Raw genomic sequence first — 20,671 nt, 5'->3', positions numbered from 1 at the left:
CTCCCAGAGAGATAGAGAGAATGGGAAAGCTATCAGGGGAGGGGATGGGATATGAAGATTGGGTTGTGGGAATTGTGTGGAGCTGTACCCCTCTTATCCTACGATTTTGTTAATGTCTCCTTTCTTAAATAAATAAAAAAAAGAAGTCTCCAACCTCAGTAGGCAAAATATATACCTTTTAATGACAAATATATAATTAACCCTGCATGCCTGGTGTTTCCTAAAAACAAACCAATAAAACAAAATCAAACAACCTAAGCTTACAGAGAAGACATTACAAAGACCAACTATAGAAAACAGATGTTTACAAGAAGTCATATATCCTGTCTGTCCCATCTTTTAGGGGGTAGAAAGCCCAGAGTTCAAGTATAATCTACATAAAATAAATGCAAACTAGTAGCTAAATGCTTATTCAAATCACAAGTGGTTTTTCAGAGCATTTCTCTATATAGCAATGGCATTTAAAATGACTAATTTACAAATGTTTATGTGCAACTATAAGAAATATACACCTGGGTAAAGGAGGGGGGCAGGAGAAGGGGGAAAGTAACAGCTTTATTCCATAAGTATCTATCTGTAAAAAGTGGTATTCTCAATATTATATGCAAAGTAAGTCTGGAGAAAGCATGTAAGGTGGCATAATCACAGGGATGTTTTTCTCAAATAACTCATTACATATAACCAGTTTGTCAGGATAGATTTTTTAAAACTGTAAATGAAACTTCCTAAACACATAGCCTTAGCAAGAGGTTACAAGTATATGAAAACTTAGGTACATATGACACAACAGATATGGTATGTCTAAGGATATAATATAAGGATGTGTCACTTTGGACATACAGGATATATCTAATAAATCCACTGATACATGATACCTTCACAACAATGGATCGATTATATCCAAACGTATGGGAATATGCCACCTTGAATACAAAGATATTCATCTGAAGGAAAGCTGGAATTTTCTATTAAAGCATTTTTTATATGTTGCCCAAGGGAAAATGAATCAACATATATGCTGCCTGAATGGAAAAACCAGTAAACCATTTGGGCTAAATAAGCCCAATGTTTTTTGACTAAGGCACAGGAGTGGGACAGAAAGAACCTCTGTGCCAGCTGGAGACTGACTTGGGGACTTCACTGAGGGAGGTTCTTGGGAATAGTCTCTCCCTCCTCTTGGTTTCAGTGGGAAGTGAGGCAGACACAGGCTGAATGTGCATTTTGATCTTGGCTAAATAAGAGACAGGGAACATATGGATGGGGGGAGGGTTAGGTTCAATTATAATCCAAACAGTGAAGTTGAATAATTGTCTATCGTTCTACTAACAAAAAAAAAAAAAAAAAAAAAAAGACAAGGGGAGGGGGAAAAGGAGGGGACTAGATAGGAGATCAATAATAATGGAATGGGGGGGCAGGAAAAGGTGTGTGTGTGTGTGTGTGTGAACGAATGTCAAACAGTGCTTATTCTCAAGAAATTATATTGTGGCAATTCAGAGGAATCTGTGAGTGGAGATAGGAATAACTCTGCTCACTGAAAGGGATGGCAAGAGAGGTGTTGTGAGCAGTTTAGTCGACAACTTTTGGGGCTCGTTTTCTTGCTTGGCCTCAGGGACAATGGATTTTTGGTTGATCACGGGAGGTCGTGGCTGACTGGCTTTGAGTTTGTCTCTGTAGTTCTGCGTCCCATGTTTCTGCAAAAGCCGCAAGGTAGTGAGGTACCGAAGATTTTGGGGGTGGGAGGGGCAGGCCAGGTTTCTCTCAGGCAGGAGAGCCCAGTGTAGGCAGCACCGCTTGGGATCCGGATCCGCCAGCAGGGGCAGCTGAGCCACCAGGGGAGGGAAGGGTGTCATTTGGTTGACCTTAAGGTGCATGGCCAACTCAATGGGTCTCTTTTCATTTTTCCCCTCAAATGATTTCAATGCAAATGTACAAGACACACACTCATCCTTTTCCACACCTAACACCTTCTCTTCTGGCTGCAAGAGAAAGTTCGTACTCTTCTTACCCAGAACATCCAAGGCTTTAGGGGCTGCAGTCTTCAGGGGAGGTAGAACTAACAGGGCCTTGGAAGTCAAGGAGTCTGCCATGGAGGTGCCTTTGTCAAGCGCTCTGTTGGAACTTCTTAGATCCTTTCCCCTAACAGTCTCAGGGGTATCCCAGTCTTTCATGCACCAAATAAACTCCTTTATCTGCAGGCTTTTTTTCTCTCCCTGACTGTAGGTGGGAAAACAGATCTTGCTAATATCCCTGGAAGCATTGGTGAGGCCTTGGGGTTGACCCTGAGTCTGAGAGGGGATGCCTTTATCCTTCTCAGGGTCCCCTGACTCTAGCTTTCCTGACACTTGAGACCTGGCCTCAGGAACCCCTTGAGAGAGACCGATACAGAGTAAGCAGTTGCTGGAGCTTTCTCCCCGCTTGGTCTTCTTTAGCTTCTTCCTGGGCCAGATGCAGGCAGTGGAAGAAGTCCTTCCCCAGCCTTGAACCTGCAAATAGAGAAGCATGTTATTCTCAAAGCCTAGCCACCACAATTTTGGCCAAAGACCTAAAATGGCTATCTAAACTGAACTGACATATATATATATATATATATATATGCCTCCAGGGTTAATCACTGAAGCTCGGTGCCTGCACTATGAATCCACTGCTCCTGACAAACATTTTTTTTTTTATTGGATAGGACAGAGAGAAATTGAGACAGAAGGGAGAGGGAGAGAGGGAGAGAGAAAGATACTACACCTGCAGAACTGCTTCACTGATTATGAAGCAACCTCTCTGCAGGTGGGGAGTTGGGGGCTTGAACCAGGATCCTTGTACTTTGTATGATGTTGCTTAACCTGATGTGTCACCACCTGACCCCAACTGCTATTTTCCTTAAAACTGACTCACCTGTTTTTTTCCATATTTATTTTAACTTTTTAATTCTGCCATTAGGGTTTTTGCTGGGGCTTTGTATCTGGAGGATTCCACTGCTCTCAGTAGGTCTCTCTCTCTTTCTCTCTTTTAGAGGGTGAGACATAGTAATATGTGCACTCTTCTGGGTATGCTTATACATTTTAATAAATTATAAAAAATAGTTTAGGGCTAGCAAGTTAGCTCACTTGGAAAGTATGCATTTATTTTTCTTTCTCTCTCTCTCCCTTTTTCTTCCCCTTATCTTATATAAAATATATAGGTCTTAAGATACTCACAGCTTCTTCCCATCCAGTTCCAATAGCAAACTCTTCAGCTTTTTTATCTTGTTCAAGTGTATTATCACTGATACTGAGAAGACAACAAACATGATTCTTTTCACTTCTTTCATCTGGACAAGAATATATTAATTCAGCTTCTTCTGTACTTTGAATTTCATTGTTCTTACTACTTTCTAATTCAGTGTCAGTTTTCTGGCAGACATCCATTACTGTGGTGATTGCTTAAAGTTTTTTTAACATCTTCTTCCTGTAATTTCAAGTGCAATTGACCTTAGTTTTAAATATTGATTTTTAAAATTTTATTTGTTTATGCACTTATATGTACAAGAAAGAACCAGAGCATTACTCTGGCTTATGTGAGACTGGGGATCAAATTCATGGACTCATGCTTTTGAGTCCAGTGCTCTGCCCACTGTACCACTTCCCAGGCTGCAATACTGGTTTTCTTTAAAAACAACAATTCAATAATTCAACTGAAATATATATATATATATATATATATATATATATTTTTTTTTTTTTTTTTCTTCTTTTCCTCCTCCAGGGTTATTGCTAGGCTCGGTGCCTGCACCATAAATCCACCGCTCCTGGAGGCCATTTTTTTTTCCCCCTTTTGTTGCCCTTGTTGTAGCTTCGTGTGGTTATTATTATTGCCCTTGTTGACGCAATTCATTGTTGGATAGGACAGAGAGAAATGGAGAGAGGAGGGGAAGACAGAGAAGGGGAAAGATAGACACCTGCAGATCTGCTTCACCGCCTGTGAAGCGATTCCCCTGCAGGTGGGGAGCCGGGGGCTTGAACCGGGATCCTTAACGCAGGTCCCTGCACTTTGCGCCACATGCGCTTAACCCACTGCGCCCCCGCCTGACCCCCTGAAATATATATTTTAAGTAAGTGCCAAGGCTTTACCATTCAGCTCACTTTTTCAGATAGAGACAGACAGAGACCCAGAGAGGGAAAGGCACCAATGTAGTGGGAGTCAGATTCAAACCTGCATCATACTATCCAGGTGAGCTATTTTGATAGCCTCAGGTGAAATACCTTTTACACACATTCAGGCATACGACTCAGAAGAAACAGTACAAAACTATCTATTCCAACTGTTGACATGAGGAAGGTAAAGCTGAAACTAAAGTGAGGGAAAATGGTCAGGAAGACAAGTACATACTCTTCTTTTTGACTGGATACAGAATGTAGAGTGAGAAATGTAGGTGGAAGTATCCCTACCCTCCATTCTAAAAATAGCAAAATGGCACTGTGATAATGTCAAGTGGAGTATTGGAGATATGTGGGATTTATGCACCCAGCCTCCTTAATCTTTTCTTCTCCTCCTTCTCATTTTCTTCTCCCTCCTCCTCCTCTTCCTCCTCTTCCTCCTATTCCCCCCCTTCTACTTCTTTTGCCACCAGGGTTATAGCTGGGGCTTGGTACTGGCACTATGAATCCATGGCTCCCGGCAGCCATTTTCTTCTATTTGTTATTTTTATTTTTATGTTTAGATAGGACAGAAAGAAGCTGAGAGAGGATAAGGAGATATATATAAAGATAGACACCTGCAAACCTGTTTCACTACTCATTAAGTGGACCCCCTGCACGTGGGGAACAGGGGCTCAAACTCAGGTCCTTGTGCTTGGTAATACATGCGCTTAATGGGGTGCACCACCGCCTGGTCCCTTAACTTCATTTTCCCAACATCCTTGATATATATATATATATATTTTTTTTTTCTTTTTCCCTCCAGTCACTGACTGGGGCTTGGTGCTGGCACTTCAAATCCACCACTTCTGGCGGCATTTTTTCATTAAAAATAGTAGTAGATAAGACAGAGAGAAATTGAGAGAGGATGTAGAGATAGAGAGAGGGAGAGAAAGATACCTGCATACTCTCTTCACTGCTGGGCGATCCCCCTGCAGATGGGGAAAAAGGGCTCCAACCCGGGTTCATGTGGGTATACTTTCATGTAGTACTACGTGTGCTTAACTGTCAGGTTCCTGGGGGTGGGAGGGGGGATGAGCCAGCCTGGCTCCCACTTTTGTCTGCCACTTCTGTCTGGCCTGTTGGCCACCATGAGAGAGAGAGCGGGGAACCTAGAGCTAGCAGAGGCAGGGATGAATTCACTAAAAGGGGTCTCCTAGCATACCGTGGCGGCGGACAATACACAAACATCTTTCGGGTATCATTACGGGGAACAGAACATCTTAATTGACATAGTTACAAGTTTATAAAGGGGTAGCTGTGCAGGGGAAGTAGCCAGCTGACCAGTGAGGTCAATATCTCCTTATAAGGGAAAAGAGAACAAGGCAATGAGAAGGTATGGATGGTGATGCAGGAGTGGGGAAATAGAAATATAAGGGAGGGAGAGACGGATTCGACTTCCGGAGGCAGAGCTAAGAGCAGCAGATCACTTTCTCTCCTCTCCTCTCCTCTCCTCTCCCGGATCAACTAGGAATAGCAAAGGAGACCACTCGGGACCAAAACAAGACAGGACTAGAATGACCACAGGAACCCAGTAAATCACCGGTGAGTATAAACACGTGTGGCTGGTGACAGGAGAGAGGGGCATAAGGAGAGATTAAATGACTGCTAACAGTTCAGCAGTTTATCAGTTGAGACACCACCTCCAGTCTGCTCCACCAAGAAGGGGACAACTTAAGGGAGGAGAGGACTCCCCAGAGACTCATCAAGTGCAACTCTGAGTCTCCATTGCTACTACCCTCAGAATCTGTAGCAGCAACAGGGAGGGACACCAGTGGACAGAGATCTAACCAGGAAACTCATGAGAAGACCTATACCTCGGTGGCGGTGGCATAGCTGAGGGGCTGTGAAAGTCTCTTTGCATAACCACTGGATTATCTCTGCCACACTCTGCTTTATCTCTTGGTCAGGAGTCAGTGATTAAGCTAAGAAGCCTATTGATAGTTTAAAAGCCCTCAGGCTCCCATAGCCTACAGGGAAGAAAAAAAAAAAGAGGCTTTTAAACCACTGAGCTCCAACTCAAGGGATTGAAACAACTGTAAATTTCTACCACTGTAAACCCTTTAATTAACTTACTTAGACACAAGTCAATCCAGGCAAAAGTGATCAATAATTTGAAAAGTACTGATAAAGGGAACTCATAACATAATATATAAAATGGTTAAAACAACAAGAAAAAATATTGGAGAATCGAACCAGGACAAGAGTCCAGCTAAAAGTCCTCCAGAGGGTGAAGCACAAAATAACGAGTTCAACATCCAAACATTAGCTAAGGAAATAATAACAGGACTGAGTAAAGAATTTGAAAAAATTATAATCAAAAATACAGGAACAACAAATGAGAATATGGAAGAAAATACTAATTATCTCATGGTCATTAGAGAGCTGAAAGCTGAAATCGCTGAGCTAAGAATGCAACCAGTGGAACAAGCTAAAACAGTATCAGAGCAGGGCAACAAAATAGATGGACTCCAGAAAACAGTAGAGGGCAGAGAGACTAGAATAAATGGGGCTGAAGACAGAATTGGCAAGATTGAGGATGAATTAGAGACAACTAAAAAAGAAGTAAGAGATCTCAAAAAGAGATTAAGAGATGCTGAAAACAACAACAGAGTCCTATGGGATGACTTCAAAAGAAACAATATACACATTATTGGCATACCAGAGGAAGAAAGAGAAGGAGAGGAAGAAAGCATTTTCCAGGCCATAATAGCTGAAAACTTCCCTAGTCTAGACAACATCAAAGGCATAAAGATTCAAGAAGCCCAGAGGGTCCCAAACAGAATTAACTGAGACCTAAAGACACCAAGACATATAATACTTAGACTGGAAAGGAATAAGGATAAAGAAAGGATCCTGAAGGCTGCAAGAAAAAAACAAAGAGTCACCTACAACGGACAACCCATAAGATTAGCAGCAGACTTCTCCACACAAACACTACAGGCCAGAAGAGAATGGCAAGATATCTATCGAGTGCTCAATGAGAAAGGCTTTCAGCCAAGAATACTATATCCTGCTAGACTGTCATTCAGACTAGATGGAGGCATCAAAACCTTCTCAGACAAGCAACAGTTGAAGGAAGCAACCATCACCAAGCCTGCCCTGAAAGAAGTTCTGAAAGGTCTCCTATAAACAATCAGACCACCACAAATAGGACATATATCAAAACACTCTAAAACTCTACAAGAATGGCATTAAAATATCTTCAATCTTTGATATCAATAAATGTCAATGGCCTGAATTCACCTATTAAAAGACACAGAGTAGGAAGATGGATCAGAAAACACAACCCAACAATATGCTGTCTACAGGAAACCCACCTAACTCAACAAGACAAACACAGACTTAAAGTGAAAGGATGGAAAACTATCATTCAAGCCAATGGCCCACAAAAAAGGGCAGGAACAGCTATTTTCATATCTGACATGATAGACTTTAAAATAGATAAGATTAAAAAAGATACGAATGGACACTACTTAATGCTCAGAGGATCAGTCAATCAAGAGGACTTAACAATTATTAACATCTATGCACCCAATGAAAAGCCATCTAAATACATAAAACTTCTACTGAAAGAGCTACAGCAATATATTAACAGTAACACAATCATAGTAGGGGACTTCAGCACCCCACTCTCTCAACTTGACAGATCATCCAGGCAGAAAATCAATAAAGACATAAGGGAGCTAAATGAAGAGATAGATAAACTAGAACTATTGGATATTTTCAGAGTCATTCATCCCAAGAAACTGGAATACATATTTTACTCAAATCCACATGGGTCATTCTCAAGGATAGACCATATGTTAGGCCACAAAGACAGCATCAGCCAATTCAAGAGAATTGAGATCATCCCAAGCATCTTCTCAGACCACAGTGGAATTAAACTAACACTTAACAATCAACAAAAGATTAGTAACAGTCCCAAAATGTGGAAGCTCAACAGTACACTTCTTAACAACTTCTGGGTCAAAGAGGAAATCAAGGAAGAAATCAAAATGTTTTGAGAGTTCAATGAAAATGAAGACACAAGCTATCAAAATATTTGGGATACAGCTAAAGCAGTCCTAAGAGGGAAGTTCATAGCTATACAAGCACACATTAGGAACCAAGAAAAAGCACAAATAAACAGCCTGATTGCACATCTTAAAGACCTAGAAGAAGAACAACAAAGGAACCCTAAAGCAACCAGAAGGACAGAAATCACTAAAGTTAGGGCAGAAATAAATAACATTGAGAATAGGAAAACCATACAAAAGATCAACGAAAGTAAATGTTGGTGCTTCGAAAGAGTAAACAAAATCAACAAACCTTTAGCCAGACTCACAAAACAAAAAAGGGAGAAGTCACAAATAAATCGGATACTAAATGAAAGAGGAGATATCACAACAGACACCGTAGAAATTCAACATATCATGCGAGGCTTCTATGAACAAATATATGCCACCAAGCTAGAGAACCTGGAAGAAATGGACAATTTCCTATATACCTACCAACTTCCAAAACTAAGTAAAGAGGAAGTGGATAACATGAACAGGCCCATCACAGCTAATGAAATTGAAACAGTTATCAAAAATCTCCCCAAAAATAAAAGTCCTGGACCAGATGATTTTACAAATGAATTCTACAAAACCTTCAAAGAAGAACTAATACCTCTACTTTTAAAAGTCTTCCAGAAGATTGAAGACACTGGAATACTCCCTGCCAGCTTCTATGAAGCCAACATCACCCTGATATCAAAAGCAGACAGGGACACAACCAAAAAAGAAAACTACAGACCAATATCTCTGATGAACATAGATGTGAAAATATTGAACAAAATTCTAGCCAACCGGATACAGCAGTATATCAAAAAGATTGTTCATCATGACCAAGTGGGGTTTATCCCAGGCATGCAAGGTTGGTTTAATATACGTAAATCAATCAATGTGATCCACCACATCAACAAAAGCAAGACTAAACATCACATGGTCATATCAATAGATGCAGAGAAAGCTTTTGACAAAATCCAACATCCCTTTATGATCAAAACACTATAAAAAATGGGAATAGATGGAAAATTCCTGAAGATAGTGGAGTCTATATATAGCAAACCTACAGCCAACATCATACTCAATGGTGAAAAACTGGAAGCATTTCCACTCAGATCAGGTACTAGACAGGGCTGCTCACTATCACCATTACTATTCAACATGGTGTTGGAAGTTCTTGCCATAGCAATCAGGCAGGAGCAAGGAATTCAAGGGATACAGATTGGAAGAGAAGAAGTCAAACTCTCCTTATTTGCAGATGACATGATAGTATACATGGAAAAACCTAAGGAATCCAGCAAGAAGCTTTTGGAAATCATCAGGCAATACAGTAAGGTGTCAGGCTACAAAATTAACATTCAAAAGCCAGTGGCATTCCTCTATGCAAACACTAAGAAGAAATTGAAATCCAGAAATCAATTCCTTTTACTATAGCAACAAAAACAATATAATATCTAGGAGTAAATCTAACCAAAGAAGTGAAAGACTTGTATACTGAAAATTATGAGTCACTACTCAAAGAAATTGAAAAAGACACAAAGAAGTGAAAAGATATTCCATGTTCATAGGTTGGAAGAATTAACATCATCAAAATGAATATATTACCCAGAGCCATCTACAAATTTAATGCTATACCCATCAAAATCCCAAGCACATTTTTAGGAGAATAGAACAAATGCTACAAATGTTTATCTGGAACCAGAAAAGACCTAGAGTTGCCAAAACCATCTTGAGAAAAAAGAACAGAACCGGAGGCATCACACTCCCAGATCTCAAACTGTATTATAGGGCCATTGTCATCAAAACTGCTTGGTACTGGAACATGAATAGATACACTGACCAGTGGAATAGAATTGAGAGCCCAGAAATAAGGCCCCACACCTATGGACATCTAATCTTTGACAAAGGGGCCCAGACTATTCAATGGGGAAAGCAGAGTCTCTTCAACAAATGGTGTTGGAAACAATGGGTTGAAACATACAGAAGAATGAAACTGAACCACTGTATTTCACCAAATACAAAAGTAAGTTCCAAGTGGATCAAGGACTTGGATGTTAGACCACAAACTATGAAATACTTAGAGGAAAATACTGGCAGAACTCTTTTCCACATAAATTTTAATGTCATTTTCAATGAAACGAATCCAATAACAAAGAAGACTAAAGCAAGTATAAACCTATGGGACTACATCAAATTAAAAAGTTTCTTCACAGCAAAAGAAACCACTAACCAAACCAAAAGATCCCTCACAGAATGGGAGAAGATCTTTATATGCCATACATCAGACAAGAGTTTAATAACCAACATATATAAAGAGCTTGCCAGATTCAACAACAAGACGACAAATAACCCCATCCAAAAATGGAGGGAGGACATGGACAGAATATTCACCACAGAAGAGATCCAAAAGGCTGAGAAACACATGAAAAAATCCTCCAAGTCTCTGTCAGAGAAATGCAAATAAAGACAACAATGAGATATCACTTCACTCCTGTGAGAATGTCATACATCAGAAAAGGTAACAGCAGCAAATGCTGGAGAGGGTGTGGGGTCAAAGGAACCCTCCTGCACTGCTGGTGGGAATGTCAATTGGTCCAACCTCTGTGGAGAACTCTCAGAAGGCTAGAAATGGACCTACCCTATGACCCTGCAATTCCTCTTCTGGGGATATATCCTAAGGTACCCAACATATCGATCCAAAAAGATCTGTGTATACATATGTTCTTGGCAGCACAATTTGTAATAGCCAAAACCTGGAAGCAACCCAGGTGTCCAAGAACAGATGAGTGGCTGAGCAAGTTGTGGTATATATACATAATGGAATACTACTCAGCTGTAAAAAATGGTGACTTCACCGTTTTCACCCAATCTTGGATGGACCTTGAAAAAGTCATGTTGAGTGAAATAAGTCAGAAACAGAAGGATGAATATGGGATGATCTCACTCTCAGGCCAAAGCTGAAAAACAAGATGAGAAAAGAAAACACAAGTAGAAGCTGAAATGGAATTGGCGTATTGCACCAAAGTAAAAGACTCTGGGGTGGGTGGGCGGGTGGGGAGAATACAGGTCCATGAAGGATGATAAATGACATAGTGGGGGTTGTATTGTTAAATGGGGAACTGGGGAATGTTATGCATGTATATAAGGAAGGAGGGGTAGGGTGATGGGGTGAGGCTGATAGGAAGGTTGGAATTCCCCCGAGTACTCTGGCTACATCTCGCTCAACCACAAGGCTGGCATGCCAAGGGGAGTCTGATAGATGAGCTTCCGGGGGAAGTTGGTCAACCATCCATGCTCAAACACACATCAGACCCACACTTAACTGGGTGCACCACCACCCAGCCCTGCATCCTTGAATTATTGAGGGTCCTGAGGATTCTGAGGAAGCTGGTGGAGCAGGCGGTTTAGGCTAAGCCAGTCCTTTTTCCTTTCCTGCACTTCCAACTCTAGGCCTCCAAGACATTTCCCGAAATAAAGGTACACACAAAAAGAAGTGTTGGCAAGGACATGGGGAAATTGGAACTCTAATACATTTCTATGAGAATCAAAGCTGTGTAGGCATGTTGAAAAATAGTTTGGTGATTCTTCAAAAAGTGGGACATATAATCATCATATAATCCAGCAATTTCAGTCCAAAAGAACCAAAGTCAGACTTTCCAAATTAAAACTGGTACAAGAGGGCTGGCAAAATAGCTCATTTGGATAATGTGCTGCATTTCCATGCACACAACCCAGGTTCAAGCCTGGGCCCCACCATGATGAAGGCAGTTTTAGTGCGGTGGTCTTTATCATTCTTTCTCTTTTTAATTTATTTTAATTTTATTAGTGACTTAATATTGATTTACTAAGTAGTAAGATAACAGGTATAATTCCACACCACTTCTACCACCAGAGTTCTATATCCCCATTGCCTCCATTGGAAGCTAAAGCAGTTCTCCCAAGGTATACTCTTTATCTCCATCTATCTCTCTCACTCTACTCTCCCACCAAAAAAAAAAAAAAAAAAACCAAACACAAGTAAAACACACACACACACACAAGCAGAAGAATGTTCATGGCCTCGTTATGATAACCACAAAAGAGAAACAACTCAGATGTCCATCAGTGAATGAATGCATGAACAGATATGTCATATCTACACAATGAACAATTATGTGGTCTTAAAAAGCTATACACGCACTATTGACATATGATTCACTATAGATAAATCTTGAAAACATGTTCAGTGAAGGAAATCAGGCACAAAGGTTTCGTGTTGTCTGAAATTTTTAGAATAGGTAAATCCATAATCCATAGCAACAAGACTTTGGTTGCTAAGAAATAGAAGAGGGGGAATTTTTTTTTTTTTTTTTTTAACCAGAGCACTGCTCAGCTCTGGCTTATGGTGGTGCGGGGGATTGAACCTGAGACTTGGAGCCTCAGGTATGAGAGTCTCTTTGCATAACTATTATGCTATCTATCCTCCACCTAATAGAATTAAAAAAAATTTAAGTTTTATTTATTTATTCCCTTTTGTTGCCCTTGTTGTTTTATTGTTACAGTTATTGTTGTTGTTATTGATGTCATCATTGATGGATAGGACAGAGAGAAATGGAGAGAGGAAGGGAAGACAGAGGGGGGAGAAAGATAGATACCTGCAGACCTGCTTCACTGCTTGTGAAGCGACTCCCCTGCAGGTGGGGAGCTGAGGGCTCAAACCAGGATTCTTAAGCCGGTCCTTGCACTTTGTGCCACATACGCTTAACCTGTTGCACTACCACCCGACTCCCAATAGGGAGAATTTTTAAAACTTTACTCATAAAATGGAAATATTACTAGACTATAGGATAATAGGGGTATAATTCCACACAATTACCACCCCCAGATCTCCGTATGTACTCCCCTCCCTTGATAGCGTCCTTATTCTTTATCCTTCTGGGAGTATGGACCCAGGATCATTATAGGGTGCAGACAGTGGAAGGTCTGGCTTCTGTAATTGCTTCACCGCTGAACATGGGTGTTGGTAGGTCAATTCATACTCCCAGCCTGTCTCTCTCTTTTTCTAATGGGGCAGGGATCTGGGGATGCAGGGCTCCAGGACACATGGTGGGGTCTGCCCAGGGAAAAATATTTTTAAAAATTATCTTTATTTATTTGATAGAGACAGCCAGAAATCAAGGGGGAAGGGAGAGAGACAGAGAGACACCTGCAGCACTGCTTCACCACTAGCAAAGCTTTCCCCCTGCAGGTGGGGCCTGGGGGCTTGAACTTGTGCATTGTAACATGTGTGCTCAACCAGGTACACCACTACCTGACCTCTAAATTTATTTATTTATTTATTTATTTATTTATTTATTTATTTATTTTAACAGAGCACTGCTCAGCTCAGGATTTCAGTATTTGGGACTGTGGAGCCTAAAACATAAGAGTCTCTTTGCATAACCATTATACTATCTGCCCCTGGACTGAAGATACAGGTTTTGTGTGTGTGTGGGTGTGTGATGAAAATTATCTGTAATCAGATGGTAGGAATGGTTGTATAACACTGAAAATAATGAACAATTACTGCTTAGTATTATACTTAAAGTGGTTAATATGCTTAAGTTTGTGCAATAGTTTTTTTTTTTTTTTTTTTAAAGACAGAGGTAGAGAGTGAGTGAAAGAGACCATAGCACTGAAGCTTCCATCAATGTGGTGGGGTGTGGGCTTGAATTTAGGTCATGCACATGTCAAGATAACTTGCAAATTTTGTCTCCAAAAATTGGTGTACAATAAAAAACATTTTATCTCAAAAAAATTAGATCAGGTTTGTGATCTAAACTGACTCAATAAAAATCATATAACTACAGAACTTTTTCTGGCATTGATGGAACAGTGATGCTCTTTTGGTCTTTTAGTTAATAAACAAACAAAAGCAAAACAAGCAACATCAACAACCCAGGAACTGCTTAATGTCATTTCTGGATTGTATAAACTATTAGGGGAACCAGTGTAAAGTGAGCCTGAAATGCAAAAGACATAGTAGAGGCATGGAAAAATCAGGGAAGCTTCAGTCTTACCACTTGAGAAGCTCCTACTAGCCCACCTTCTTTTTTTTTTTTTTAGTGTAATAAAGTAGTTTTGCATCTTCCTGGATTTTCTTTTTTTTATATATATAATTTCTTTCTTTATTGGGGAATTAATGTTTTACATTCAACAGTAAATACAATAGTTTGTACATGCATAACATTCCCCAGATTCCCATTTAACAATACAACCCCCACTATGTCATCTTTCATGGACCTGTATTCTCCCCACCCGACCACCCACCCCAGAGTCTTTTACTTTGGTGCAATACGCCAATTCCATTTCAGCTTCTACTTGTGTTTTCTTTTCTAATCTTGTTTTTCAACTTCGGCCTGAGAGTGAGATCATCCCATATTCATCCTTCCGTTTCTGACTTATTTCACTCAACATGATTTTTTCAAGGTCCATCCAAGATTGGGTGAAAACGGTGAAGTCACCATTTTTTACAGCTGAGTAGTATTCCATTGTGTATATATACCACAACTTGCTCAGCCACTCATCTGTTGTTGGACACCTGGGTTGCTTCCAGGTTTTGACTAGCCCACCTTCTATGGAATGTCAACGATGTATAATAGACACAACATAAAAATTCCATGAAGGTATTGGAGAACAAACAAAAACATACAGGCAAAGAAGTCTATGCTCAGATAAAGGGAATGGCTGCCCTAACAAACTAATATAGGTGGTATTGATGGCAGTAATTGATGATGATGCTGCTGACCTTATCTATCCTTAATTTGTGGTTTCCAGGTTGGGAAATGGGAGTTGGTGTTTATAATCTAGTCAAAAGAGTAAGAAAGTAGTAATAATGGTCAAGACCATAGTCAAATACTAAACAGATTTCCAGTCTTATTTACTAGCTGTGAGATTTTGGGTGGGCTACTTTTCTGGATCTGCTCACCTATGTAGAGAGTATGATTGTACAGAATTCCCATAGACAAGGAATTCTCCTGGGGAACCATGAAATCTGTGCAGATAAACTCTAAAGACTAAGTAGTTACCTCTAAAGGCCCAGTTGCCTATTGAAGAATAGCTAGTGCCTCCCTGAAGAAACAAAAACACAAAGAAACAAAGACCACACAATTTGGTTTCTCTCACTCCAGGGTGACCTGTTCCCAGACCCTACTCTTTTTCACTTTTTTCTTCTTCTTCATCTTCTGCTTCTTTTTTTTGCCTCCAGGGTTATCACTGGGGCTCAGTGCCTGCACTACAAATCCACTGCTCCTGGAGGCCATTTTTTCCCATTTTGTTGCCCTTGTGGTTGTTGTTATTGTTATTGTTGCCATTGCTGTCATTGTTGGAGAGGACAGAGAGAAATCAAGACATGAAGGGAAGACAGAGAGGGGGAGAGAAAGATACACACCTGCAGACCTACTTCACCGCTTGTGAAGCGACCCCCTGCAAATGGGGATCAGAGGCTTGTACTGGGATCATTACACTGGTCCTTGCACTTTGTGCCATGTGTGCTTAACCCAATAAAATGAATCTTTTTTTTTTTTTTTGACTGTTCGCTCAGACATCCAAGGAAGGAACTTGCCAACACAAAGAGTTCTGGTGGAAACTACAATAAAATGAATCTTAACGAAAGATGTACAAAGTGAAGAAAAACTCAGTTAATGACAGCGATTTAATAACAAAATTTAATGTTATATTAATCTCACTGTATACCAAGCATTGTTCTAAGTGCTTTACACATTTTTATAGATACTACAGTTTTACAAGTACTATTTTATTGGGGATTTTGGAACATATATTTATTTCTTATGACTGAAAATTAAGAATCATCTCTGAGTGGGTTAATGCAAGATTCTCTTGTCAATTTGTCAGGTTACTGCATCCAGATTCCTAGGGGATCCTCTGAACCACTCGTGCTCTTCACATTGTATCAAACTGCATCCAAAACAGAATAGTGGGTATGGGGTAGATAGCATAATGGTTATGCAAACAGACTTCCATGCCTGAGGCTCCAAAGAGTCCCAGGTTCAAACCCCTGCACCACCATAAGCCAGAGCTGAGCAGCGCTCTGGTAAAAAAAAAAAAAAAAAAAAACCAGAATAGTAGTCCTTTTTTTTTTTTTTCCCCTAAGTAGAAGAAAAACTCAGGAGAATCTTGACATTTTCCTCCTGTAAATGCGATTATTAGGTTTTGGGGCATATTCTGATCTTTTAACTCATAAAATAAATGGCAAATAGGAATGTATGAAAAGCAGTCAAAGATCAACTAGAGTGGATATATGATTTTTAATACCTTAGATGCAGTTTTACTTTTTATTGTGAAATACAGATAACTGTAGTGGTATTTGTATAGTAAATTTATGCCTAGTTTAAAGATCTAAAGTAAATCCATAGTTCATGCTATTTCACTGCTCCTCTTTCATGGAATTTTATAACCTGATTCAATTTGAGAATCACTGGTATAAAGCCTACATCAAAGTCTATACTGACTCTTTCCAAGAAAATTACATCAAGAAAACAAAAAGATCACAGTGGAAATGTTAGTATGAGAAAAATACATTAGTAGATGCAACTAGAAAATTGGATTTAGAGTACAAAACAGGAAAGTATACAGATATAGGCCAGATGGTATTAGCCTATTAGTTATAAGCTATTGAAGAGGCTAGAACTAAAACATACAAAGAAGAAACTGTTGACTTAGGAATTTAGGAGGCTCAAGACCCTAAATTCTTGTTTGGATAAAGAATAAAACCGGGAGTCAGGCGGTAGTGCAGCGGGTTAAGCACAGGTGGCGCAAAGCACAAGGACCAGTGTGAGGATCCCAGTTGGAGCCCCCAGCTCCCCACCTGCAGGGAAGTCGCTTCACAGACGGTGAAGCAGGTCTGCAAGTGTCTATCTTTCTCTCCCCCTCTGTCTTCCCCTCATCTCTCCATTTCTCTCTATCCTATCCAACAACAACAATAGTAAACAACAATAAAACAACAAGGGCAACAAAAGGGAATAAATAAGTTAATAAATATTAAAAAAAAAGAATAAAACCGAAAAGAAAGTCATTAAGTAACTTAGGTTATCTGGACATGAAATGAAGATGAAGGAAAGTCTAAGAAACTTGCTTATGAAAATTTGCTAAGATCTGGAAACAATATTTTCTTATCTTTTATTTATTTATTGGATAGAGACAGTCAGAAATCTAGACGGAAGGGAGTGATAGAGAGGGAGAGAGACAGACACCTGTAGCCCTTCTTTACCACTTGCAAAGCTTTCCCCCTGCAGGTGGGGGCCAGGGACTTGAACTCAGATCCTTGTGCACTGTAATGTATGCACTTAACCAGGTGCGCCACCACTTGGCTCCTGGAAACAATATTTTCTAGCAAAATTTAAAGATGATGTAAATGAAAATTCCCAAACTGATTGTATCATTTTAAAAAGAAAACATAAGCATTATTATTTTCTTCAAAATAATCCTGCAGGAAAGATCTGGGGTGGCTGTGGTTAAAGAGAAAAGAGACAAGAGTTACCATATATTTTGCTTTTATAGATAGGTGTGAAGGGTTGGAAGTTAAACTGTACTAATTATCCTTAGTCTGTGTGAAAATTTTCACGGTAAAATGTTTTTTTAGCAATTATGTTATTAGTGCTTCAAGAGATGGAATGTGGGATAATAGGAAGGCAAAAGAACTGTGAATTTTGACTTTAAGAAAACTAAAATAAATATGTTGAACAGATAATATGGTATGTATAATTTTTTAACTTATTTCCCTTTTGTTGCCTTGTTTTTTTTGTTGTTGTTGTAGCTATTGTTACTGATGTCATCATTGTTGGATAGGACAGAGAGAAGAGAGAGGAGGGGAAGATAAAGACACCTGCAGACCTGCTTCACCGCCTGTGAAGCGACTCCCCTGCAGGCGGGGAGTTGGGGGCTCGAACTGGGATCCTTTTGCCAGTCCTTGTGCTTTGCGCCACTTGCGTTTAAGCCGCTGCGCCTCCACCCGACTCCTGTTTTGTATAATTTTAAATTGGAGTAAAGACCTTCAAAAAGGTCTGCGGGGGGGAAAGAGGAGGCCAGGTGGTAGCACAGCCGGTTAAGCGAGCATAGCGTAAAGCGCAAGGACTGGCATAAGGCTCTCGGTTCGAGCCCCCGGCTCCCCACCTGCAGGGGAGTCGCTTCACAGGCGGTGAAGCAGGTCTGCAGGTGTCTATCTTTCTCTCCCCCCTCTCTGTCTTCCCCTCCTCTCTCCATTTCTCTGTCCTGTCCAACAACAGTTATAACAACGATAACAATAACAGAACAAGGCCAATAAAACGGGAAAAATAGCCTCCAGGAGCAGTGGATTCGTAGTGCTGGTGGTACTGAGCCCCAGCGTTAACCCTGGAGGCACACACACACAAAATAAAAGTCTTAGGGGAAAAGAACGCTGTTTAACAAAAGCTAAAAAGAATCCGATAACTGAGCTTACAAAAGCTACTTAAGAGAAGTTATCAAAATTGTCTAATTACTCATAAATACTCAAGGTCTGTGGTCCAGGAGGTGGCGCAGTGGTAAAGCTTTGGACTCTCAATCATGAGGTCTCGAGTTCGATCCCCGGCAGCACATGTGCTAGAGTGATATCTGCTTCTTTCTCTCTTCTCCTTTCTTTCTCATAAATAAAAATCTTTAAAAAAATACTCAAGGTCTTCTCATTGGATTTGATTAGCTTAAAAAAGGGGGGGGGCTGGAAATGCAGGAAAGAGATAGACATTGTCTTTTGGTTTTTACAACCATCCCTTTTGATCTACTCCAAGCCCAGACTCCAACTCGCTAAATCCCATTAGTTACCTAGATCTGGGAATTAAATAGTAAAACAATTCCCACCTTCCCACTTCTTACAGCTTACAAGTTGCCCCCCACCCCACCCGCGCGCACACAGGCACGCACAGACTGCACACCTGTACACCTGTGTACACCTGTAGCTCCTAAAGCTCGGGGACTGTCACACCTGGCACCTTCCAATCCTCGAGTAGTTCCTCCCCTCACACACAGGCTCCTCCCCCTGTAGTCTCCGCGTCTTTTCCTGTTGTCTTCCTCATCTAGCTTCTCCCCTTCCGCCAGGAGTTGTCTCTGGGCCACCAGTCTCCTTACCTCTGCCAACAGCTCTCCTCTTCACCCCGAAGGTCCCTAACCTGCCACCACGCAACCCGCCGGCTTCCTCCACTGGGTCCCCTCACACACCCGCCCTTTATGGCTCCTCCCATTGCCCCACCCAGTCCCCTCAGACCAGCCTACTCCGAGTTCAACCAGGGCTGGCTACCTCTTCTTCCTCTTTCCCGCTTCAGATGGTAGCTTCCTTTCTAACTGGGCAGGTTCTCTTGCTTAGTCGCCCGTGGAGTGTCCCAGCACCTCGTCCTGGAGGTGAAGAAGCTGCCGTGGCGGCTCACGCCCACGTGTGGGGGCCACTGCGGTGGAAGGTCCCAGGGCAGCTTAGACCCGCGGGCGGAAGAGGGTGACTGTTGCTAAGGGTTACACGGACGCTAGCCGGGGACGCTAGCGGAAGTGACGTAAGGAGCGCAAAGCTCCGAGCGCGGGAGGCAACCCTAGCGGAAGGTGGCGGGCGCGTGCTCCCAGCAGACCTTGCGCGGCTGTGTATCTTCCACAGTGTGTGAACATCCACCTGCTGTGCCTGAAGATGCTTTGCCAGGTGAGGGGGGGGGGGTACATTTCCACAAGCATCTGCAGGCAGACTTCCTGAGCCCTCTGAACTTGTTTTCCTGTGCAACTGGACTGCACATGCCACCTCGCTGTGTGGATGACCCGCTGTAACCCCACCCCCACAGGCAAGAAGCCAAAACAATCACACTGGTTTTCCCAGGCCATCTATCCCCCTGATAATTGTGGCAGAGTAAGGTAGGCCAGTGATTTGGTCTTCAATTTGACTGGGCACCGGAGTCAGTGTAGAAGTCCAGCGCTGCCAAGCAAGCACTTTTTTTTTTATTTTAATTTTTTTCATTTTTACAAGTTTGGAAAGGTGGCTTCACTTCTTTAAATTAACCTGGATAAGCGTTGGAGATGTGCTGCTACTTTTGCCTCAAGGTATTTGAAGTTAGGTAGGGTTAGGACTCAATATAATTAAATTAAAAAGATAAAAATTTTAAATATAGTCACTGGTTCTGCATAGACTATACCAGACAGCATATCAGGACAGTCAGGGAACCGCATGTTGGTTCTGTAAAAGGCTTTCATACCTGATGCTTTTAGTTTCAGGTTCAATCTCACCACCACCAAAAGCAGGAGCAAAGCAGTTCTCTGGTCGGCCTCCCCCCGCCCCCCCCACACCACCACCAAAAGCAGGAGCAGAGCAGTTCTCTGGTCTGCCTCCCCCCCCCCCCCCCCACATACACACACACAGCCTGGGAGACAGAACAGTGGATAAAGCACTGAACTCTCAAGCATAAGGTCCTAGTTTGGATGACATACATTGAAATACAGTGTGTCTACAAC

The 20,671-nt window shown here is 41.3% G+C and overlaps 1 protein-coding gene across 2 annotated transcripts; it reads right to left on the bottom strand.

The window, feature by feature from the left end:
* Nucleotides 1–536: 536 nt before the first annotated feature.
* On the bottom strand, nt 537–20,145 carry C2H16orf46 (chromosome 2 C16orf46 homolog). 2 transcript variants are annotated; one of them, XM_060185119.1, is made up of 3 exons: nt 19,485–20,145; nt 3,189–3,438; nt 537–2,483 (listed from the first exon to the last, which is right to left on the bottom strand). In XM_060185119.1, exons 2-3 carry the CDS (start codon nt 3,396–3,398, stop codon nt 1,491–1,493), a joined length of 1,203 nt encoding a protein of 400 aa, XP_060041102.1. In that variant the 5' UTR covers nt 3,399–3,438; nt 19,485–20,145; the 3' UTR covers nt 537–1,490. The 2 variants fall into 2 exon arrangements, with proteins under 2 accessions (XP_060041102.1, XP_060041103.1); XM_060185120.1 differs by lacking the exon at nt 19,485–20,145 and adding an exon at nt 19,316–19,397.
* Nucleotides 20,146–20,671: the final 526 nt, after the last annotated feature.

The sequence above is a fragment of the Erinaceus europaeus genome, chromosome 2 (genome assembly GCF_950295315.1).
Source record: "Erinaceus europaeus chromosome 2, mEriEur2.1, whole genome shotgun sequence".
In the NCBI taxonomy this organism is placed as follows: domain Eukaryota; kingdom Metazoa; phylum Chordata; class Mammalia; order Eulipotyphla; family Erinaceidae; genus Erinaceus; species Erinaceus europaeus.
The sequence above is the reverse complement of the archived record's forward strand: the minus strand, read 5'-3'. Positions and strand labels throughout refer to the sequence as shown.